The 26,269-nt window shown below is 26.0% G+C and overlaps 1 protein-coding gene and 2 pseudogenes across 1 annotated transcript; 2 read left to right on the top strand and 1 right to left on the bottom strand.

Annotated features, from left to right (window-relative positions):
• Window positions 1–830: 830 nt before the first annotated feature.
• On the top strand, window positions 831–1,400 carry LOC149061329 (uncharacterized; annotated as a pseudogene).
• Window positions 1,401–6,850: 5,450 nt separating this feature from the next.
• Window positions 6,851–7,420, top strand: LOC149061328 (uncharacterized; annotated as a pseudogene).
• Window positions 7,421–11,006: 3,586 nt separating this feature from the next.
• On the bottom strand, window positions 11,007–22,176 carry LOC107169276 (S-adenosylmethionine synthase-like). Its single transcript, XM_089215890.1, has 9 exons — window positions 21,945–22,176; window positions 20,368–20,445; window positions 19,340–19,462; window positions 19,055–19,167; window positions 16,065–16,208; window positions 15,164–15,382; window positions 14,892–15,074; window positions 14,695–14,828; window positions 11,007–11,117 (listed from the first exon to the last, which is right to left on the bottom strand). Exons 1-9 carry the CDS (start codon window positions 22,078–22,080, stop codon window positions 11,015–11,017), a joined length of 1,233 nt encoding a protein of 410 aa, XP_089072016.1. The 5' UTR covers window positions 22,081–22,176; the 3' UTR covers window positions 11,007–11,014.
• Between the last annotated feature and the right edge of the window lie 4,093 nt (window positions 22,177–26,269).

Raw genomic sequence — 26,269 nt, 5'->3', positions numbered from 1 at the left:
AGTCGCGGCGACTGCACACTAGGGTGGTCTTTACTTATGGGAGAACAAAAATGTTTTTATTTTTTATTATGCAGGGCCCTCCTATTTGGTTATGATGATTTTTCTCCTTCCCATGCCGCAAGAGGTATGAAAAATTATCAGAAAGGTAATTTTATGGGTTTTCCGATTTAACTCAAAAACTATCGACCCTTTCGTAAAAATGTATAAAACATTTATTATAGCATTAATTACTGTCTATAAAAAAGTATTTTTTAAATTTTCCTGTAAATCTATTATTTTCGCACTAAAATAGTAAAATACAAATTATTTAATTTATTAGATAAAATATATATTATTACGGTTATTTCAATATATTTGTTAATTATTTAAATATACAGTTAAATATCTTAAATAAATGTATTTAAAATTTAATTTTCAAAAAAAAGGTTATTTGTAAGTTTTTATTGGATCGACTAATTCAATGTTATACTTGGATTTATGTAATTGTAAGCTAAAGCCTAAAACAAAACAAACAATTACCGCTGTCACGATCTCTTGTATTTGTTATCGCCTTTCTACAGTTATTATTATGATTACCCAATAGACATTTTTATCTCTAAATAGTAAAAAAAAAAATCAGTGATTCAGAATATTGTTATCGAATAATCCACAGCTATTAATAGCTATAATATAGCTGCTATATGACTCGTTTACAATCGACAATCGAGTGCGCATGACGCACAACATATACCGAAAATGTTTATCTTAGTTTTATTTTATGTAATTATTTGTAAACGATAAATATTAGTGTGTTAGTTTTTGGTAGACGATATAGTATTAAATAATATAAATTACGGCGACAAAATATTCATCTGATCGGTTCAACGAAAAATCAAATTCTAGGTAGCAAACTTCCTTCATTAAGAAACTGCTTGAAAGTATTATTTTATAATATGAGATTCGTAAATATGACTTTATCCAAAAGCTCCAATTTAGTAGTCGATGAATGTCTAATTTTCTGGAAAAAGGCCCGTATTCCAACAAAGGATAAAGCTGGTTGTGTGAAGAATTGAAAAAAAAAATATGAATTATGGCGCAATCTTGAAGAGTAAAAATCGTGAAAATAGAAGTTACAATTCAAAAGTAGAAGAATTTGAAGAAGATTTGAATAAACTATTCGACATTGCTCATTCTAGTGCAATAAATGAAAATTGAGGATGACAAAGCATTTTTAATTTCTCAGCGAAATCCCGGTCGTCCAGGTTGCATGTTAGAAGTAGATATGAACAAATAAAGAAAAAAGAAAAAATGTAAGAACAGAAATGGAAATTGCTAAAAAAAAAAAAAATATTATTATTTTTTTTTTTAGATTATACAAAAATACAGAAAAACGTATCCAAAATGCTCGAAAAAATCCATGAAGGTTCAATTTCCATAACTCTAATGAATATTATATATATATTGTATATATTTATGTAAGACATTTAATTGTATACTTAATAATTAAAAAACATAATAAAATAACCGTAATAATATAAATGTAATCTAATAAATTAAATAATTTGTATTTTGCTATTTTCGTGCGAAAATAATAGATTTACAAGAAAATTTAATAAATACTTTTTTATAGACAGTAATTAATACTATAATAAATGTTGTATACGTTTTTACGAAAGGGTCGATAGTTTTTGAGTTAAATCGGAAAAACCTTCTTTGATCATTTTTCATTCCTCTTGCATTACGGGAAGGCGATAAGTCATCATAACCAAATTAACCACAAATTATTTACTCATAACACTTAAAAAAATGAGAGGGTCCTGCATCAAAATTTTTAAATTTAAAAAATAAGGACCCTCTACCTCTATAGAAAAAACGGTCGAGTCTCGGCGTCTGGAAACCGCGTTTGATTGCGTCTGGTTGCCGCGACTGAACGCTACAGAGAAAACGTACCTTCAGCTGTTTTTACGTTTCATTTTGGGTATCACATACTCTTAAAAACATTTTTTGAAAATAGTTTTGAAAAAAAAATATTTACTATCATTGTAAAATAATAATTATAAATGAATACAGAAATAATTTCAAGTATGGTATAATTTTTTTACACCCAAAAAAAATATACATAATGAATAAAAATAATTGAATTGTTTTTAATAATAATTTTAATTTTAATTAAATCCACATATTTGTTTTAGAATCGAAAAACATTAAAAACTAAATTATAAAATCAATAATAAATCACTAAGATAAATAAAAAGTAAAAGGAAAATATTTTTAATTATAGGTATATTTATTTATTTATGAATATATATGATAATCTTTATCAGAGGTTAGTAAAATAGTGTGAAAATAAAATAAATATAATAAACAAGGCTCGGAAGTTACAGCACTAATATAGTAATTTTTAGCGCTTTAATATGCACTTAAAAACACCACAATAAGCGCTATAAATAGCACTTAAAATTGGAAAATATGCAAATTAAAATTTTATTATTAATAAAAATTTTTTTATAAACTAATTTTTAGACTTTTTTAAATTATACAAGTTTTATATAAAATATGATATAGTAAATATTTGAGAAGTAAGCACTTTTCCGGCTCTGGAACATTTTCTATCTAACCTTTGAACGAATTCGATAACTGCAGTACATTTGATAAAATTTTAAAAATAACTAAATTATTGGAAACGAACTGAATAACCTGTGCGATCGGCAATAGTAACTAAAATATACTGTTTTTTTTCGTTAGCATAATATTCATTAGGCAATACAATTTAGTTTATTTTCTTTTTATATAAAATATGCTTTTAAATAGCACTTAAAACTCAAAATTAGCAAAATAAAATTTCGTATTTGACATTAGATAAGTTTGAAACAATTTTGTATCTTACTCTGAATGTCCTAAGACCAAGATCAACCAATAAAAATATGCATTTGATAGAACTTCCGAGCCCTGATGATAAATAATAAAACACATTTAAAAATATATTATGTTTACTGATAATAAAAAAATTGTGTGGACATTTTAACTTAAACACAGTCATAGGCGCACATAGGGTGTGAATTTAGGGGGCGCTGAAATAATTTATAGTACATAGACCCGTGGGGAGCGAAGCCCCCCACTACACCACCCTAATACTATAATAATTACATTGCAATAATTATAAATTTTATTAAAAATAAAAATAAATATTTTGTAATTATATTAAAAGTTATAATAACATGTAATCATTAATTATTAATGTTAGACAAAATTTAATTTTCTGTTTGATATTGCAAATGTTTGCATTTTAATTTCCCCCTCTATTTTATTGGTAAGATCTCTCTCAATTCTAAGCGTAGATAGCTTGTTAAATCTGTCTATCTTTCTTGGCCCATATTGGTGCGTAACCAGTTTTTCAATCTACGCATAGCTGAGAAGGAGCGTTCACACGTTGACAAAAAAATTGGAATTGTTATTCCCAATAGCTTACAGACATTTGGAAACGAACTTTTATAACATTGATTTTTCATGCCTTCATACAGGGTGATTCTTTTATCAAACAACACTCATTATTTCAAAAACTATTGACTTTTTTCAAAATTTTAGAATCATCTTGTTCTAGAACTATATATTTTTTTAAATATATTCACCCTTATATTTATCAGGTTAACCATTATCAACTTTTGATTTTCAAATGACAACCTATACTTAAAATTTCATAAACTAAAAAGGCTATTTTTTCAATGAATTTTCACGTTTAAATTTTCATTTTTCGTTAATCCGTTTACAAGATATAGCCTCCCAAAGTTGGGTGGTTTTGGGTGGTGTTTGTGTGTTATAGGTGTATGTTAGGTGGTATTTACACACAAAAAACATATAAGTATTGTTTGATAAAAGAATCACCCTGTATATAAAGCTGGCTGGTAGACTATTCATTAAAACCAGTGGCGTGCCCAAGGGGGGAGGTTAGGTGTTATATCCCCCCCATTGGCTTTTTTTTGTTAACTTCAACTTATTAGATATTACCATAGACATATATAAACATTTATATATGGATATGGATATTACTTTTAAAATTATCAGTAATAAGTTATTGCTTATAAATTATTTCCCATTGGCTATTATAAACATTCACTATACGGATTATGCTGATTATAGATGAGTGATTATGTATTCATGTTCATGAGTAATAAATCCTCTAAGTAATAATTAATTATGTTTGTGGTAAGATATAAGATAGAATGATGGATCATGCTTATCACGTAGACTAAAAGTATAAATATAAATTTTCGTTTGGAATAACGAATAACTAAGTTGTTTTTTAAGAATTATTTTTCTTTTGTATATTAATTATTTTAATAAAGGTTATAAATGTTTTTAGTTTAATGTTGTCATTTTATTTAAACAATAGTGTATAGTGTGTGGCTATTTAAATTAATTCTAATTGTAGAATGATACTCAATATGCATGAATGTACATATTATGTTAAGCAATTTTTGTGTTTGGATAACCATGATTAATTTAAATGTACCTACTTTTACTAAAAAATTTATAACATATATCCCTCCCCATTGAAATTTCCTGGGCACGCCACTGATTAAAACCATCATTTCTGCTGATAAACTAACTGTTGATATTTTCAAAATATCCTGATATACATAAACAGATTTATATAATAATATTTCAAAAGATATGACTATGTAATAAATATTTTAAATAGTTTATGCGGTGCTAATTTTAAACCTGGGAGTGCTAAGCACCCCCAGGCACCCCCCTATGTGCGCCTATGTAACACAGTTCCAGAAAAGCTTTATGATTTCCCTAAAGATATTTTGTTCTCTTTACTGATTAATATCATAGACTTAAAAATTACGCTTTTAAAATTTAAAAATATAAGAACTATTTAAAAGGAAATCGATTAAATTATTAAAACTAAAAAAAATTTGTTCTTCACTGAAAATTCTTGTTAATAAAAGAAAATAATGATAAAATAAAATAATTAAGCCTTTTATTAAAAGGTAAGACTCCGTTTTTAATCACTCAACTAATATCTTTGGTTTTTCCCATGGAAATATGTCACGACCAAAATGTCCATAAGAGCTCGTTTGTTGATAAATTGGGTTTCGCAGATTCAAATCCCTATAAAATAAAAACAATTTTAACAACTAAGAAAATATTGTGCTGTATTGTGTCACGAACCACTCTTTGATAATCAACTTTAGCTTTAGATGTTATTTCTCCACATAATATAACCATTCCGGTTTTGGTTACAGTTTCTATAACATTATATTTATATAAAATAAAACAACTCAAAATATATATATTTAGGTAAAACATAACGGCATGCTTTTAAAATCAATAAATTATAATACTTATGGTCTTTTTTTCTGTTGTCATGATAAATGTTAAATATGTTATGTAAGTTTCCTAACACTTAATATATTAAAGTAATTATAATATAAATAATCTCTAGCAAAACTTTGAACTGAAATTAAAAGGTTCCTTTCCAAAAAGTAAATTTTATATTTTTGACAAAATCAAAGTATTGATCTATGTGTAAAAACCAACAGCAAACTGAATTGAAAAGTATAGGTAGTTAATTCTCATCTAAATGTATCATGTTTACAGTAAAAATAAATTGGAAACAATGAATTTTTTCAAAATTGTCATATCACATAACATTATGTAGTTATTAATTGCAAAATTCACTTTATCCAATGTTTGTTGGTATTCTATTATTTTTAATGGATAAATAATAATAAATATATATTATAACACAACGTACCTATTCATGAACGTATATCGGCAACGGGTCGCATATCTCGACTGCTGTAAAGATAAGAATTGTGTACATAATCATACTATAGCTGATATTACCAACTGCCACACACACACACACACATAATATTGAAAATATGTCATCTCTGAATTTTCAATTTTCTTTCTTGATAAATGTATAATTATATAGCTAATATGTACAGTATGACAATACTACTTATTGTATATAATCTACAGGGTAGCAACTAAATTATAATTTAATATTTTAACATGAACTATGAGAAGTCGCGGCGACTGCACACTAGGGTGGTCTTTACTTATGGGAGAACAAAAATGTTTTTATTTTTTATTATGCAGGGCCCTCCTATTTGGTTATGATGATTTTTCTCCTTCCCATGCCGCAAGAGGTATGAAAAATTATCAGAAAGGTAATTTTATGGGTTTTCCGATTTAACTCAAAAACTATCGACCCTTTCGTAAAAATGTATAAAACATTTATTATAGCATTAATTACTGTCTATAAAAAAGTATTTTTTAAATTTTCCTGTAAATCTATTATTTTCGCACTAAAATAGTAAAATACAAATTATTTAATTTATTAGATAAAATATATATTATTACGGTTATTTCAATATATTTGTTAATTATTTAAATATACAGTTAAATATCTTAAATAAATGTATTTAAAATTTAATTTTCAAAAAAAAAGGTTATTTGTAAGTTTTTATTGGATCGACTAATTCAATGTTATACTTGGATTTATGTAATTGTAAGCTAAAGCCTAAAACAAAACAAACAATTACCGCTGTCACGATCTCTTGTATTTGTTATCGCCTTTCTACAGTTATTATTATGATTACCCAATAGACATTTTTATCTCTAAATAGTAAAAAAAAAAATCAGTGATTCAGAATATTGTTATCGAATAATCCACAGCTATTAATAGCTATAATATAGCTGCTATATGACTCGTTTACAATCGACAATCGAGTGCGCATGACGCACAACATATACCGAAAATGTTTATCTTAGTTTTATTTTATGTAATTATTTGTAAACGATAAATATTAGTGTGTTAGTTTTTGGTAGACGATATAGTATTAAATAATATAAATTACGGCGACAAAATATTCATCTGATCGGTTCAACGAAAAATCAAATTCTAGGTAGCAAACTTCCTTCATTAAGAAACTGCTTGAAAGTATTATTTTATAATATGAGATTCGTAAATATGACTTTATCCAAAAGCTCCAATTTAGTAGTCGATGAATGTCTAATTTTCTGGAAAAAGGCCCGTATTCCAACAAAGGATAAAGCTGGTTGTGTGAAGAATTGAAAAAAAAAATATGAATTATGGCGCAATCTTGAAGAGTAAAAATCGTGAAAATAGAAGTTACAATTCAAAAGTAGAAGAATTTGAAGAAGATTTGAATAAACTATTCGACATTGCTCATTCTAGTGCAATAAATGAAAATTGAGGATGACAAAGCATTTTTAATTTCTCAGCGAAATCCCGGTCGTCCAGGTTGCATGTTAGAAGTAGATATGAACAAATAAAGAAAAAAGAAAAAATGTAAGAACAGAAATGGAAATTGCTAAAAAAAAAAAAAATATTATTATTTTTTTTTTTAGATTATACAAAAATACAGAAAAACGTATCCAAAATGCTCGAAAAAATCCATGAAGGTTCAATTTCCATAACTCTAATGAATATTATATATATATTGTATATATTTATGTAAGACATTTAATTGTATACTTAATAATTAAAAAACATAATAAAATAACCGTAATAATATAAATGTAATCTAATAAATTAAATAATTTGTATTTTGCTATTTTCGTGCGAAAATAATAGATTTACAAGAAAATTTAATAAATACTTTTTTATAGACAGTAATTAATACTATAATAAATGTTGTATACGTTTTTACGAAAGGGTCGATAGTTTTTGAGTTAAATCGGAAAAACCTTCTTTGATCATTTTTCATTCCTCTTGCATTACGGGAAGGCGATAAGTCATCATAACCAAATTAACCACAAATTATTTACTCATAACACTTAAAAAAATGAGAGGGTCCTGCATCAAAATTTTTAAATTTAAAAAATAAGGACCCTCTACCTCTATAGAAAAAACGGTCGAGTCTCGGCGTCTGGAAACCGCGTTTGATTGCGTCTGGTTGCCGCGACTGAACGCTACAGAGAAAACGTACCTTCAGCTGTTTTTACGTTTCATTTTGGGTATCACATACTCTTAAAAACATTTTTTGAAAATAGTTTTGAAAAAAAAATATTTACTATCATTGTAAAATAATAATTATAAATGAATACAGAAATAATTTCAAGTATGGTATAATTTTTTTACACCCAAAAAAAATATACATAATGAATAAAAATAATTGAATTGTTTTTAATAATAATTTTAATTTTAATTAAATCCACATATTTGTTTTAGAATCGAAAAACATTAAAAACTAAATTATAAAATCAATAATAAATCACTAAGATAAATAAAAAGTAAAAGGAAAATATTTTTAATTATAGGTATATTTATTTATTTATGAATATATATGATAATCTTTATCAGAGGTTAGTAAAATAGTGTGAAAATAAAATAAATATAATAAACAAGGCTCGGAAGTTACAGCACTAATATAGTAATTTTTAGCGCTTTAATATGCACTTAAAAACACCACAATAAGCGCTATAAATAGCACTTAAAATTGGAAAATATGCAAATTAAAATTTTATTATTAATAAAAATTTTTTTATAAACTAATTTTTAGACTTTTTTAAATTATACAAGTTTTATATAAAATATGATATAGTAAATATTTGAGAAGTAAGCACTTTTCCGGCTCTGGAACATTTTCTATCTAACCTTTGAACGAATTCGATAACTGCAGTACATTTGATAAAATTTTAAAAATAACTAAATTATTGGAAACGAACTGAATAACCTGTGCGATCGGCAATAGTAACTAAAATATACTGTTTTTTTTCGTTAGCATAATATTCATTAGGCAATACAATTTAGTTTATTTTCTTTTTATATAAAATATGCTTTTAAATAGCACTTAAAACTCAAAATTAGCAAAATAAAATTTCGTATTTGACATTAGATAAGTTTGAAACAATTTTGTATCTTACTCTGAATGTCCTAAGACCAAGATCAACCAATAAAAATATGCATTTGATAGAACTTCCGAGCCCTGATGATAAATAATAAAACACATTTAAAAATATATTATGTTTACTGATAATAAAAAAATTGTGTGGACATTTTAACTTAAACACAGTCATAGGCGCACATAGGGTGTGAATTTAGGGGGCGCTGAAATAATTTATAGTACATAGACCCGTGGGGAGCGAAGCCCCCCACTACACCACCCTAATACTATAATAATTACATTGCAATAATTATAAATTTTATTAAAAATAAAAATAAATATTTTGTAATTATATTAAAAGTTATAATAACATGTAATCATTAATTATTAATGTTAGACAAAATTTAATTTTCTGTTTGATATTGCAAATGTTTGCATTTTAATTTCCCCCTCTATTTTATTGGTAAGATCTCTCTCAATTCTAAGCGTAGATAGCTTGTTAAATCTGTCTATCTTTCTTGGCCCATATTGGTGCGTAACCAGTTTTTCAATCTACGCATAGCTGAGAAGGAGCGTTCACACGTTGACAAAAAAATTGGAATTGTTATTCCCAATAGCTTACAGACATTTGGAAACGAACTTTTATAACATTGATTTTTCATGCCTTCATACAGGGTGATTCTTTTATCAAACAACACTCATTATTTCAAAAACTATTGACTTTTTTCAAAATTTTAGAATCATCTTGTTCTAGAACTATATATTTTTTTAAATATATTCACCCTTATATTTATCAGGTTAACCATTATCAACTTTTGATTTTCAAATGACAACCTATACTTAAAATTTCATAAACTAAAAAGGCTATTTTTTCAATGAATTTTCACGTTTAAATTTTCATTTTTCGTTAATCCGTTTACAAGATATAGCCTCCCAAAGTTGGGTGGTTTTGGGTGGTGTTTGTGTGTTATAGGTGTATGTTAGGTGGTATTTACACACAAAAAACATATAAGTATTGTTTGATAAAAGAATCACCCTGTATATAAAGCTGGCTGGTAGACTATTCATTAAAACCAGTGGCGTGCCCAAGGGGGGAGGTTAGGTGTTATATCCCCCCCATTGGCTTTTTTTTGTTAACTTCAACTTATTAGATATTACCATAGACATATATAAACATTTATATATGGATATGGATATTACTTTTAAAATTATCAGTAATAAGTTATTGCTTATAAATTATTTCCCATTGGCTATTATAAACATTCACTATACGGATTATGCTGATTATAGATGAGTGATTATGTATTCATGTTCATGAGTAATAAATCCTCTAAGTAATAATTAATTATGTTTGTGGTAAGATATAAGATAGAATGATGGATCATGCTTATCACGTAGACTAAAAGTATAAATATAAATTTTCGTTTGGAATAACGAATAACTAAGTTGTTTTTTAAGAATTATTTTTCTTTTGTATATTAATTATTTTAATAAAGGTTATAAATGTTTTTAGTTTAATGTTGTCATTTTATTTAAACAATAGTGTATAGTGTGTGGCTATTTAAATTAATTCTAATTGTAGAATGATACTCAATATGCATGAATGTACATATTATGTTAAGCAATTTTTGTGTTTGGATAACCATGATTAATTTAAATGTACCTACTTTTACTAAAAAATTTATAACATATATCCCTCCCCATTGAAATTTCCTGGGCACGCCACTGATTAAAACCATCATTTCTGCTGATAAACTAACTGTTGATATTTTCAAAATATCCTGATATACATAAACAGATTTATATAATAATATTTCAAAAGATATGACTATGTAATAAATATTTTAAATAGTTTATGCGGTGCTAATTTTAAACCTGGGAGTGCTAAGCACCCCCAGGCACCCCCCTATGTGCGCCTATGTAACACAGTTCCAGAAAAGCTTTATGATTTCCCTAAAGATATTTTGTTCTCTTTACTGATTAATATCATAGACTTAAAAATTACGCTTTTAAAATTTAAAAATATAAGAACTATTTAAAAGGAAATCGATTAAATTATTAAAACTAAAAAAAATTTGTTCTTCACTGAAAATTCTTGTTAATAAAAGAAAATAATGATAAAATAAAATAATTAAGCCTTTTATTAAAAGGTAAGACTCCGTTTTTAATCACTCAACTAATATCTTTGGTTTTTCCCATGGAAATATGTCACGACCAAAATGTCCATAAGAGCTCGTTTGTTGATAAATTGGGTTTCGCAGATTCAAATCCCTATAAAATAAAAACAATTTTAACAACTAAGAAAATATTAAATTATAGATGTTTATTTGTTTATTATAAATATGGGAAGTTAGAACAACGGTAAATAATATAATTACTTTCAGAACCATTTGATGATACATTATTATTTATTATCCAATCAACAGGGGCTATTAATAATTTAAATGTATTCAAATATATATATTTTTTAAATAACATGATTATATAAATAATTCTTGATAGATCACCGCCCACTGGTCTGCAGTTATTAATATCCTAAGTTAACAGTGCCAATTAATATGTCTACTTATAAACATATTATATGGCAATGATTGAAATACGACAGACCACCCAAGCCATAATATATAAAATTATAACATGTAAAATAATAGAAATTGATGTAGAGTAAAAAAAAAATAATATAATTTGTATTTAAGATAGATAAAATATTTTTATTAATACAGTAAAATTTTATAATATAAAATGTTTCCATCTAAAACTTTTTGTTACCTTGAATTATATTTAAAGCCACTTGAAACTATTATTACACTTTAAAGCATTTAGCTCTTAATAACATGACATAAAATTAATTATTTTTCGTAATCTTGACTATAGAGATAATATATAAGAACAGAAAATGGTTCAGTTAAAATGTTAGATAGTTAGTGAAAATGTGAAATCATCAAGGAATTCAATATTCCGCAAAATACATTCTCGAAACAGAAAGATATAATTTTGAATTTATTAATTATTTCTATATGAAAAAAGCAGGTAAGTCGTGGATGTCACTCTGCTACACAGTAAGTTATAAGTGGGTTACTGTAATGGATGGAATTAAATTTGAATCCAATGATATTATATCATTGTATACGAAAAACGATTCTGAGTGGAGACGGTTTATCTGTCTAGGATATATTATAGATTATTAAAAATTTTCAAATCTTACTAATCTTACATTTAAAAAGAAACATTTTTATGACTTTCTAGCTTAAAATAATTTGCGAATTTTCGTGATTTTTATGTATGTTGTCATAATTAAAATTTGAATGCTTGTAAAAAAAATTGTGACTGTATTTCTTTTATTTTTCAACTGCTATTGTAAAAATATTTTAGGAGCCTTGTATTTAATTTTCAAATCTTAGATCTAAATAGAAAAACTTTTATGAATTTCTATCTAAAATAATTTGAATATTGCCGTAATTTTTCCGTATTTAGTCAAAATTTGAACTTGAAATACTTATGAAAAAAAAAATCATGCCTATGTATTTTAAATATTTTTCAACTCCTATATTGTTACAATATGTTAGAACCCTTGTATTACATTTCCAAGCTTTTCCACCCCACAAATAAATTTTTAACGATGTTTATAGAAAAAAAATAAATTTAAATGTTGAAAAATTAAAATGTCAGTAAACAGCTCAAAACAAATCTAAATATTTGCAATAATGCAATATTTTGAAAATTGAATCAAATATAGCAAATTCCTATATAAACATTCAGTGAAAATTTCAAGTATCTACGGTCATTTGTTTTAGAGTTACACCAAAATAAGAAAATCGCTAAAAGTGAAAATCCAATGTTGTAAAAATTTAAATTTCAAATGCTAATAAAAATGTAATTTGAATTTCCGGTGGACTTTTTATTTGTGATAAAGATTGACAAACTTGTATTAAATTTTCAAATCTTAGATTTAAAAAGAAAATTTCTTATGAATTTCTAGCTTAAAATAATTTGTGAATTTTTGTGATTTTTACGTATTTTGTCAAAATTCAAACTTTGAATGCTTATAAAAAAAAGTCTTGACTATGAATTTATTTTATTTTTCAACTGCTATTGTAACAATATGTGAAGAGCCTTGTAATACATTTTCAAGCATTTCTGCCAAACAATTAAATTTTTATCGGTATTAATTTAAAAAAAACTAATAATGATCGAAAATTTCAAATACCTATGAATAGATCAACTGAAGTCGACAATTTTTGAAAATTAATTATTGTGGATATAATTTACTTATATAAACATTCAGTGAAAATTTCAAGTATCTACGGTCATTTGTTTTAGAGTTACACCAAAATAAGAAAATCGCTAAAAGTGAAAATCCAATGTTGTAAAAATTTAAATTTCAAATGCTAATAAAAATGTAATTTGAATTTCCGGTGGACTTTTTATTTGTGATAAAGATTGACAAACTTGTATTAAATTTTCAAATCTTAGATTTAAAAAGAAAATTTCTTATGAATTTCTAGCTTAAAATAATTTGTGAATTTTTGTGATTTTTACGTATTTTGTCAAAATTCAAACTTTGAATGCTTATAAAAAAAAGTCTTGACTATGAATTTATTTTATTTTTCAACTGCTATTGTAACAATATGTGAAGAGCCTTGTAATACATTTTCAAGCATTTCTGCCAAACAATTAAATTTTTATCGGTATTAATTTAAAAAAAACTAATAATGATCGAAAATTTCAAATACCTATGAATAGATCAACTGAAGTCGACAATTTTTGAAAATTAATTATTGTGGATATAATTTACTTATATAAACATTCGGTGAAAATGTCATGTATCTATGGTCATTTGTTTTAAAGTTACGTCAAAACCCAAAGTCGATTTTGTCGAAAACTGATTGTGCGTAAAATTTACCGTTTTTCTCTTAATTTTTAGTTTGTTTATCCCAATTATTCAGAAAAATATTAAGAATTTTTTACTTTTGACCCCCCCCCCCCCCCCCAAGGTACCAATTAGATTCACTTTCTGATTTGTTTCTGATCGAATGTGGTACTGAAGTCAAAAATCGAAGCACTTTTACTGCCTGAAAACGTGATGAGACAAAAAAAAAATAATAATAAATAAAAACACATTTCATGGTAAAATGAATCGCTCCGCTCAGAATCTAAAATGAGGATGACTCTTTGTTTGCTATTGGTAAAAGTTTATAAAAATGTTTTCCTTAGTGCTAAAATAAAAACATTCCAACAAATAGAACAATTTTAATTGAAAAAGCAAGCGAATATATAAACAACTAGGAAACTTGATGTTTAGAACTTTTTTTTGTTCCCCTTGAAATTGATTTGATGAGAATCTATTGTATTTAAATGTATTTTGTTGAAAAAAATTTAAACATATGTTTTTTATAAGCTATTAAAAAATAATTATTTTGGTATTGATTTCAATATTCTATATTTACTGAGTAATTAATGATAAAGAAAAAAAAAACAATAAGGCAAGTGCTAATAATGTTAAAATATTGCATAATATAATGTAAAATACTAATAAAAATGACAAAATAAACCAGTAGGAACAATATTGACAGTGTAACGATTGTGTTATTATTGATAATAATGATCAATTAACAATTTATCTAAATTCTTTAAATTTTTAAAGTCCCAAAATACCATTTAAAATTGAGTTTTAAGTTGTAATTAAGTAACAAAATATCATGATTATACTAATTGGTATTTGATACTAATAATTAACATTTGTTTTAAATTTAACATCTACATCATCAGTAAAATCTTTTACAAGTCAAAATATGTTATTTATAATTATAATTCACTTTTACATTTCTCAATTTGTATTTTTACTTACTTTACAATTTTTCCTGGTTTTAAATCAAAATTATTACGCACAATGTCCAACAATTCTTTTTGAGTTTTAGTAGATGTGCCATAATGAAAAAGTGTGATTGATATCGGTTCTGCTACTCCAATAGCATAAGATACCTATTTCCAAAATAATATAAATAAAAACTTTTATAGTTTTTATGTAACATTTTAACATCATACTTGCACAAGACAACGTTTACAAAGTCCAGATTTAACTAGAGATTTGGCAACCCAACGCGCTGCATAAGCAGCTGAACGATCAACTTTAGTAAAGTCTTTGCCTGAAAACGCACCACCTCCATGAGCTCCCCAACCTCCATAAGTATCAACAATAATCTTTCTACCTGTCAAGCCAGCATCAGACTAAAAACCAATTCATAAAATTCATACAGTCATTATTATTACAGATAAATGTCTAATAAAAATATGTTATTGTTAAATAATGTTTATACTTGAGGACCGCCCATAACAAATTGACCACAGGGATTGATATGATAAACTGTTTTGTCATCGAGATACTGTGCTGGTATTACTGTCTTGATAACTTTCAACATAACTTCTTGTCTAATGTCTTCCAGAGTAATTTCTTCAGAATGTTGCACAGATATTACAACTGTGTGAACTCGTTGTGGAACACAAGCACCACCAACTAAATAGTATTCACAAGTTACCTAAGTACATTGAACAAGTTACAATGATGAATAAGTTACATAAAAATATAAAAGTGCATGAATAACTTTTACAATTTAAAAATGTTTATATAAAATGTATTAAATTTAAATCATTAAATGAAACCAGAGACAAACAATTATAAACATGTATAAAATCAATATTTACAGTATGCATTGACATTAATTTGTATTTTATGTAATACTCTATTTACCGAGAGAATGTAGTAACTTTAAGTGTACAATTACATGCGATGAGTTGAAGACTCGGTCCACTTTGAGTTGTTTCGGTAGAGTACAGTGCATTGTACAATGTAAATATTGGTCCATTTTTTTTTTTATTAATTAAATAATTTTAAACTAAGTGTTAGTAAATTAACTATTTGCCTTAATTTTGAAGAGCTATGTATATAAGACCTACACCTTACCTAAGATCAGGGTGATTGAAAACCAATGTATAGGTCAGAAATTTAGATTTAATTAAAATGAAGTTAAAAAAAAATATATATAAAGAACTAAATTTTAAGTTTATTTTTTTATTGGCATCAAAAATAAATATTGCTGTAAACACAGTTAGGAAATATAATAATATAACACATAAACTTCTTAAATTGAACAAAAAAAATTAATTCAATTAACTTCTAATAGTATTTTTTCTAATAATTTTGTATCATTATTTATTCACCTGTGTTTTTGTGTCAGGGCGTGCCCACCAAAGTGCTCCATTTCTTCGGAGTTCAGCTATTTTCTCATTAAGCTTATGAGCCAGTATAACAGTTAAAGGCATACATTCTTCAGTTTCGTCAGTAGCATAGCCAAACATAAGACCCTACAGTTTAAAAACAATGTTATCATTTGTAAAGACAAATTATAAAAAAAAAATTAAATTCACTATACTTTGTTCGAAAAAAACTATTGATACCTAAATTTAAAATATGAATATGTAATTATTAACTATTGCTAAGATGTCAGCACCAAAGACGGACGGTGCAAGAGGAAAGACAATAGGATTAGTTGCGGGGTCTCTGTGGTTCAATAATGTATTATAAGCCCTACAGTTTTGATGTGTGAATTTCAATTATCTTATGTTGTTTCAATCATACCCCTGCGGTTGGGGGTTATAATACACTTATGGTTGACCATGCCAGTCGTAAAAAGCGACCAAAATAGACCAAACAATGGGCAGCAGTGTTGTTTGTATTAAGCATAGACTTATCTATGCTTGAACAGCACCTCTTAGAAATAAGAGTTACTACTATGATGCATAAGGCAAAGGGAAACCATCACTGCCCACTACATTACTATTCCCTCCACACAACCATGATCTCTTTTAATAATAATATAAAAGCTACTAATCATGAACCCGGATACTCAAGATTCGGCAAGAAAAGTAATGAGGCACAGAGGTTTCTCAAGTCATTGTTTCAATCATGTATTAAAATTATAATATTTAATAATAATAAAAAATAATGACCATGTATTGTGTTATAAATAGTAAATACTTATATGAAATTTATATCCATATTCTCAGTTCATATAAGTCATAGTTAAGCTGATAATTGGTAAATTAGAATCCTAAACTATAATAATAAACACTATACAGCAATATAAACATAATATCAGTATAAATAAATATAGCTTCTTTTAGTAGCATTAAGAAAAGTAGTATACTAAGTTATTTATATTTTTTTTATACAAATTAACAAGCAAAACATTTTTATACCGCACATAATTTGACATATGGTCATATATATTTAAGGTAAATGTATCATTAATTTAATCTTTATTTTAATAATAGTTATTAAATAATAAATTGTATGCAATAGATATGATTACTACTACTACTTTACTAACATGATATAAACTGCATAGAATTAATGTCAAACTGTTCATACTGATATTTACACAGTTTAAATACTCAATATTTAGTCCTAAAATATTTTAAATATATGGATTATTAAATAGGTTTACTGCCAATAAACAGTTTATTAAAAAATCTCAACTTTTTTGCCCACCCAATTTCATATTTATGGCCATACAATTCTTACAGCGGATAGGTCAGTTTTACCTAATAATACTCCAATAATATTTTTAAATTGTTTTATTTTTATTGATTGACTAGCTATATATGTTAATATAGTTTTTAAGAAATCCTAGAAAAATATGTTACGTGTATATAACTGCATGTGTGCCAGGTGTACATATAACATACATATGTTATCGGGTTATCAGTTATCATAACCCAAATAGACTAATTCATGAAGTTGTAATGATGTATTTATGTAAAATAACATTAAATTTTCTGTTAGTAAACATATACACTGTTTATTCTATAGAGGACCACGGATAATCAAAAGTATTCTATATAAATTATTTAAAGGGTATAATGTCATGATTATAATAATCATTACAATAGGGATAAGTTATATTAAATAAAAAAAAAGGTTTTCATGCCTTAAAAATCCTATTTGACACCTTGGGGACTAATTACCTCCAGGTTGGGAATTTGTGAATTAAGCAAACTTAAATTAAATATAATTCCCAACTGTATACAATATGATGTCAGTAATATAGGTATGTTCAAAATTCATACCTTTTAAAATATGGTGTAAATGATAATCAGCTCGTATAACTAACATTTATAAAAAAATTAATTTTATGTAACAATTATGGATTATTTTTTAATTCCTAATAAATGCTGGCCAATAAACTTTATCGATAGCAAACTATTATTTCAATACATATTCCAAAATTCCATGTGCATGGATTCTCATGAATATTATAAATGTTTGTAATCTAGGGTTGTAACTTTATATGCAATTGGTTTACTTATAACTTTGCTGAAACATTTAATCAATTATCAATAGGTAGTTAAAAACAGCAAGCCTAAAAAATTATAAAATGTTTAGTATAATTTAGTGTATATAGATTATAGAATATTATTTCATAACTAAGGTTTGAATGTTTATGCACTTAAAACTACTGTAATATACATGCACTAGAAATTACAAAATATGAAATCAAAATATGTGTCAAAAATTATAAAATATACATTTTTAGCCAATAAAAACACAAAAAAATATTATTATTCATAAAACATAAATATTTTATTTTCATTAATTATTTTGTTCTAATACAATTTAAAATACATTTTTAAAATTAACATATAATACACGTTTCGACTGACACGACAATTTAAGTCATACTAATACGTTGTCCAGTTGTTACTGTATACAAAATTCTATCAATGCTATATACGTTAGGTACCTAATAAAGTACCGTAGTCGAGAACAAACACAATGAAACATTTATATTTTACGTCAATGCACAGTAATTTGTAGTTAACATTTATTAAGCTTATATAGATATACAAATCGTGGAATTAATTGTATAGTTTGTTAGTTTAAATTGTTTTTTTTTTTTAAATGAATTTTTATTTTTATAAATCTCAAAATATGCAACAAAATATAAAACCATTAAATATGCAAAAATATGCAAGATAAAAATAGTATTATTTGACTTAATTGAACATGAATTAAAGTTGTACCTCGGTTAGCATTAAATTGGATAAATAGAAAAAATATGCAATTTCATAAACATCCGAGCCCTAGTCATAACTTAAATAATTTCTTTTAAATGTTTTAAGATTTAGTTTCTATTTGAATAACAATATACCTGATCTCCAGCACCAACCTCTTCATCAGATTTATTGATATGTACACCAGAAGCAATATTTGGAGATTGTTGATCAATAGCAAGCATTACAGAGCATGTCTTATAATCAAAACCTGTTAACCCAATGGTTGTGTAATAAGACAACAAAGTAATAATATTATTAGATTCAAAAATATAATTAAAAATTTAATTTTTTTTATAAATAATAAATAATAATAACTCTTACATAATAAAACAATAATTATTATTCTATTAAAAGTGTTTATCATAATAAGTTGCATTTACCTTTTGATGAATCATCATAACCTATGTGCTGTATTGTGTCACGAACCACTCTTTGATAATCAACTTTAGCTTTAGATGTTATTTCTCCACATAATATAACCATTCCGGTTTTGGTTACAGTTTCTATAACATTATATTTATATAAAATAAAACAACTCAAAATATATATATTTAGGTAAAACATAACGGCATGCTTTTAAAATCAATAAATTATAATACTTATGGTCTTTTTTTCTGTTGTCATGATAAATGTTAAATATGTTATGTAAGTTTCCTAACACTTAATATATTAAAGTAATTATAATATAAATAATCTCTAGCAAAACTTTGAACTGAAATTAAAAGGTTCCTTTCCAAAAAGTAAATTTTATATTTTTGACAAAATCAAAGTATTGATCTATGTGTAAAAACCAACAGCAAACTGAATTGAAAAGTATAGGTAGTTAATTCTCATCTAAATGTATCATGTTTACAGTAAAAATAAATTGGAAACAATGAATTTTTTCAAAATTGTCATATCACATAACATTATGTAGTTATTAATTGCAAAATTCACTTTATCCAATGTTTGTTGGTATTCTATTATTTTTAATGGATAATTTCACAATTTTTTTTTTTTAATGTTTATACATAAGGTCACATTTGTTTTTTTTTTAGAAAACAATATATTGTCATCTAAGTTCAAAAAATTCAGAAGATTTAAGTATTATTTATCATAATTATGTCACTTAAGACTTCATATCTCTAATATGTATAATAGTATACAAATATTAAATATGTATCCTGTATATTTTATGATACATATTACATAATTGTGTCAGTATATAATTAGTTCTTAAAATTATTTTTATCATATTAAAGAAGTTCCACTTTTTTTAAGTTTGGGTTAATTGGTTAAAGTATGGCATAACGCTACATTTTTAAAAAGTACACTAATTTAATACATATAGTAAAATATGAAAAATCTACAGTCATAAAAAAAGTGGTACTACAAATGAATGCCAACATTGATATAAAATAAAACTCACCACAAGCAACTTTAGCATCAGGATCTTGTTTAAGATGTGCGTCCAAAATAGCATCACTGATTTGATCACACATTTTGTCTAAAAAGAAAATTAAGTACACAAAATTTCAATTTGATAAGCTATGTTAAAAATCATTGATTTTATTATAAGTACACAAGTTATCATAATAGTCACATAAATTAGGAGCACATAATAATATGAATATATAACATAAAAAAAGAAATAATGAATTAAACCCAGTTATTTTATAGATAGGTGGTGAGTCTAGACACATATCACACTGGACGTGGTAGACATTTTAATTATGCTTTACAAATTATAACTTTTTGTGAACTTGATTGCTTACTTAATATTAAATCTTAAATGCTATACAAGGCATTTTCTCTGTCTTACAAGCACGTAACATAATACATTTTTCGATCAGCAGATCATATTTAGCTCCATTGGTTTAACATTTAGGGTGAACTGAACTATTCCGAAAATTAAAGGCAAGATTATTATTTAGAGCATCTTATAGGCTTTTTATCATATTTTAATTTTAAAGTAAGTAATGAGTATTTTAAGATATACAAACAATTTACAATTTTAAAATACTCGTAACTCGTTTTAAAATTAAAATATAACAAGACTCCTATGAGATTTTCTAGATAATAAAATAACCTTTAATTGTCATAAGAGATCAATTCACTCTAAATTTTAAATTAATGGAGGTAAAAGTGATCTGCTGAACATAAAATTTGCTATTTACGCACTAGTAAGACGAAGACAACTCATGCAAATGTGAAGTCCTCTTAAGGTACATATATTTATGAACAAACTATGTAAAATCAAGCTTATACTTCATCTATAAATATTAAAACTACATATTTATACATATTATATAGGTAAAATATACTGAATTTCATAGAGAGAATTAAAATGAGTAATAAATAGTAATAGTCTTTACTTAAAAATACATATATATTAAACAAAATAAATTTGTATACCTACTACATGAGTTATGGTGCATAAACACTAGAGGTTAAGCAATTTTTTTTTACTTTTATTGTTTTTTCTATTCAATAGGTCTGATACAATTGACTAAGTCACATATGAACAATTTCATTACAGCAGATTGTAATAAATAAATAGTACATATTTGTTTTAATATATCACGTTTATAAGAATTGTAAAAGTATAGGTTGGGAGAGTTAAAGTTTTTATTCTAAATTAGTTACATCGAATTTATTTTACAAAAATGTATTTAAACTAATACATAAAATAGTAATAAGGACATAACACTCATCGTGGCACATTTATTGAACTAGTAGTGGGGTAATCTAATTGCATACACTATAATAAAATTATCATGATTCGAAAAGAGGATCCACATTCAAAAATTTCTGATGCACATATTAGGAAATTTATAAAAAAAATTTATTAATCAGTCATAAAAATAAAAATTTTGAAAATTATCAAAATATTAAAACACATGAGATAAAAAGCTGTAGACACACCTATGCACCTCAAATAAACCATATGACATGAAAAATACATTTGCATTATTCATTCGAAAAACAGTTTTAAATCAAACTTACCCGGATGCCCTTCGCCCACGGATTCCGAAGTGAATAGAAACATCACGTTGTCAGGGACCTCCGACTGATGTCCGACATCTCCATGTCTGTTAGCGGTCTCGCCACCAATCACCAGTGACTTATATTTTTCAGTCATGGTTAAGATTGTCGACAAAAAGCAACAAAATACCGTGTTCAATGGTGCATTCGTCACACACGCAATTTCAGTTACAGTTCAGGCGTTTCTGTTGACAAAGAAACGCAAACTATTATCTATATACTGAAATAACAAACGATAATAATTATAATTATATTCTAAACAGTACGTAAGTAATATAGGCAATAAATAAATAAAACAGATAATAATACTTGAGCAAAAATTCTAACGTGTTCGATTCTGAGAGAGTTGCAAATCCTTAGTAAACAAAGAAACGGGCAAGTAAGATGGTTGGGCACAACGGCAGGTGCAGCAGCCGACGTGAACGAAATACAATGAGCTGAATGCCTGAATACAACAGACAACAGGTGCCATAGATTAGTACGAATTACGCGTGATCAGTGTTGCAAACTGTGGCACTCCAATCGAATTTGTTTTTAACAAATTATCATTCCTTGTTACCAGAAATTATCAACTGCCCGCCACTATGTTGTTTTGCTGATAATTTGTCCCCCTTTGGTGAGAATGGAAGGGTGAAGAGAAAATGCGTCGTGTTATAAGAATGCAACATAGGTAGTACCAACTGTCAATACTTTGTTAGTAAACATCGTACAAAGAAATTATAAATAATATTATACGAATTCGAGAAAAAAAAGGAAAAATTCGTTAATATTTTATACATATTTTAACACGAATCAGTGATGGATTCTTTACTGTACCTCGCCATTTGAGTAGTTATTTTACATGTTGTAAATTATATATTTTAGCATAATTTTCAATGAAAAAAAAAAGCGGGTAAGTCATGGATGTCGCTCTGTTGTACAGTAGGTTACAAGTGGGTTTCTGTAAAGTCGGGTTTACTTTACACGTTCAGTTAAACTGCGCAAACGGACTGCATGAACTCAAGTTTGCGCAAACTAAATGTATGTGTAAATGAAAATCGTACGTCTGTACAGTTCAAAATTTTGGACTGTGTGAGTTCAGGCGATGCCTGAAAAAAAACTGTGCAGTCATAGTAGTTGCACATTTCTCCTATACCTACGTGTAAACGGATAACTGTGCGTTTTGGACAAAATAATAATTTTAAATTTACCTAATACTGAATTAATATTATTTATAATATTATGTACTACATATATTATAGTACTAATTAAATAGGGAATACAATAAAACTTTAAATTAGACATATTATTGAATGTTGAGTACAAGTCACTTATACCGAGTACCTACCTACCTACTTAGTAGGCGTAGGAACAAATTGCGGAAGAGCTAATAACCCCCCTAAAAAAACCTAATGATTTTACATCACATTCGACTATGCATGAACAATTTTGAGCCTCCCTCCCCCCAAATTTAAAACACTATTTACACCTATGTTCCTTGGTACTATGAAGCCAAACTCGGGAATTTAAATCGTCATTATACATTATCAATTCACCCAAATCAACCATATTTTGATACTTCAGCTTCCCTTAAATCATCAACTAGATATCAGGCACAACCTCGACCTCCTTTCAGACAGTCGTTTTCTCTTCAATAATATCCTCAATATTTTTAACCGGTGCCAAATTATCCAAGTATTCAACAAAGTCCCTCAGTCGATACTCAGCAATCATTTATGCATTACAACTCTAACCCACTAGTTAACATAGAAACACAAAAAACACCAGATAATTAATTGTTAACACTATAATATATAATACACAATAGGTATATACAATACACTTTTTTATTATTAATATTTTCATTATATATCCAAGATTTGTTTTTAGATTCTGAACGAAGTGATGAATGTAATGATTTTACAATGCTGTGTGTTTTTTTTTTTTTGTGTCTGTGTCTGTGTACGGCATAACTAGTCGAAATAATGCTTCGATTTCAAACTTTGGGGGTGGTTTCCGATGTAAAATTGAAGAACCTTGGTGCATTATAGAGGTCAAAAGTAAACATTTTCCAACAGTTTTCAAAAAAAATCGAGGCAAACAAAAAAAAAATGACCACCAAAATGATTTTTTTATATGGTTGCAATTCAAAAACTAATCACTGTAAATACTTGAAATTTTAGTTATTGTTATATATATACAGTTTAATTTTCAAAAAAATTTTTTTGAAGTGTCGGTAAAAAAATGTTGGACGACCAAAAAAACTTAAAAATTTAATACAAGGTTCCTTATAAGTTGTTCTTATTGTAGCTAAAAAAAAAATTAAAATCGTTAGTCACAATTTTTTTTTATAAGCGTTTATAGTTCAAATTTTTACGAAATATGTCGAAAACGCGAAAATTTGCAAGTAATTTTGAAGTTGAAAAATCATAAAATTTTTTGTGTTTATAACTAAAGATTAAGAATACAACACTAAGTTTTCCATAAGTTTTCCTTCAAGTAGCTATAGAGAAATCTCGAAGCGTCATTATAGGATAAATTTGAGATGCGTTTGAATTTTAAATTTTTACGAAATAGCGTTCCGATAACGATTTATCCTGAAACGATTTTAAATATTTCTTAGTATTCAAAAAGTATAAGTCGTAGATACGTGAAAATTTTATCAGTTATTTAGATTGGCATTATCTTTACATGATTTAATTTTAAAAATATTTTGACTTTTTTTGAGATATTTATTGACAACTGAAATTTTCAATTTTTCTGAAAATTTTTTTTTGAAGTGTCGATAAAAACTTTTCGGCCCTATCAAAATACTTGAAAATTGAATACAAAGTTCCTCATAAAATATTCTTATAATAATTAAAAAATTATAAAAATACATAGGCACAATTTTTTTTTATTAGCATTTGAAGTTCAAATATTGACTAAACACGTTAAAATTACGGCAATGTTCAAATTATCTTAGATAGAAATTCATAAAAGTTTTTCTTTTTAATTTAAAGATTTGAAAATTTAATACAAGGCTCCTATTATATTTTTACAATAGCAGTTGAAAAATAAAAGAAATATACAGCCACAATTTTTTTTTTACATGTATTCAAATTTTAATTTTGACAACATACGTAAAAATCACGAAAATTCGTAAATTATTTTACCCTAGAAATTCATAAAACATTTTCCTTTTATACCTAAGATTTGAAAATTTAATACAAGGCTCCTAAAATAGTTTTACAATAGCATTTGAAAAATAAAAGAAATATATAGTCTCAAATTCTTTTTATAAGAATTTACAGTTAAAATTTTGACTAAATACATAAAAATTACGGCAATGTTCAAATTATCTTAGATAGAAATTCATAAAAGTTTTTTTTTTTTAAATTCTAAGATTTGAGAATTTAATACAAGGCTCATAATATATTTTTACAGCAGCATTTGAAAAATTAAAGAAATATATAGTCACAAATTTTTGTTATAAGCATTTACAGTTCAAATTTTGACTAAATACATAAAAATTACGGCAATGTTTAAATTATCTTAGATCAAAATTCATAAAAGTTTTTCTTTTTATACCTAAGATTTGAAAATTTAATACAAGGCTCCTAAAATATTTTTACAATAGCAGTTGAAAAATACAAGAAATGTATAGTCACATTTTTTTTTTTTACAAGCATTTAAATTTTAATTTTGACAACATACGTAAAAATCACGAAAATTCGTAAATTATTTTATCCTAGAAATTCATAAAAAATTTTCCTTTTATACCTAAGATTTGAAAATTTAATACAAGGCTCCTAAAATATTTTTACAATAGCAGTTGAAAAATAAAAGAAAAGTATAGTCACATTTTTTTTTTTTTACAAGCATTTAAATTTTAATTTTGACAACATACGTAAAAATCACTAAAATTCGCAAATTATTATAAGCTAGAAATTCATAAAAAATTGTCTTTTTAAATCTAAGATTTGAAAATTTAATACAAGATTCCTTACAAATTTGTCAATCTTTATCACAAAAAAAATGTCAACCGGAAATTCAAATGAAATTTTTATTAGCATTTGAATTTCAAATATTGACAGAAATTCGTCAAAACCATGAATATTTGCAAATTATTTTGTAGTTCAAAATTCATAATATTGTTTGTATTTATATCTAAGGTTATAAAATTTAACAGCAAATATTCCATAACTTTTGCTTCAAATAGCTATAGAGAAAATTTGAAGCGTCATTATAGGAAAAATGTTTTGAGCGTTTGAGTTTTAAATTTTTATGAAATCGCGTAATGATAACGATTTATCCTCAAACGAGTC

This window comes from Diuraphis noxia, unplaced genomic scaffold (genome assembly GCF_037042655.1).
Source record: "Diuraphis noxia isolate RWA-SAM2 unplaced genomic scaffold, SU_Dnox_SAM2 contig0001, whole genome shotgun sequence".
NCBI classification, from domain to species: domain Eukaryota; kingdom Metazoa; phylum Arthropoda; class Insecta; order Hemiptera; family Aphididae; genus Diuraphis; species Diuraphis noxia.
The sequence above is the reverse complement of the archived record's forward strand: the minus strand, read 5'-3'. Positions and strand labels throughout refer to the sequence as shown.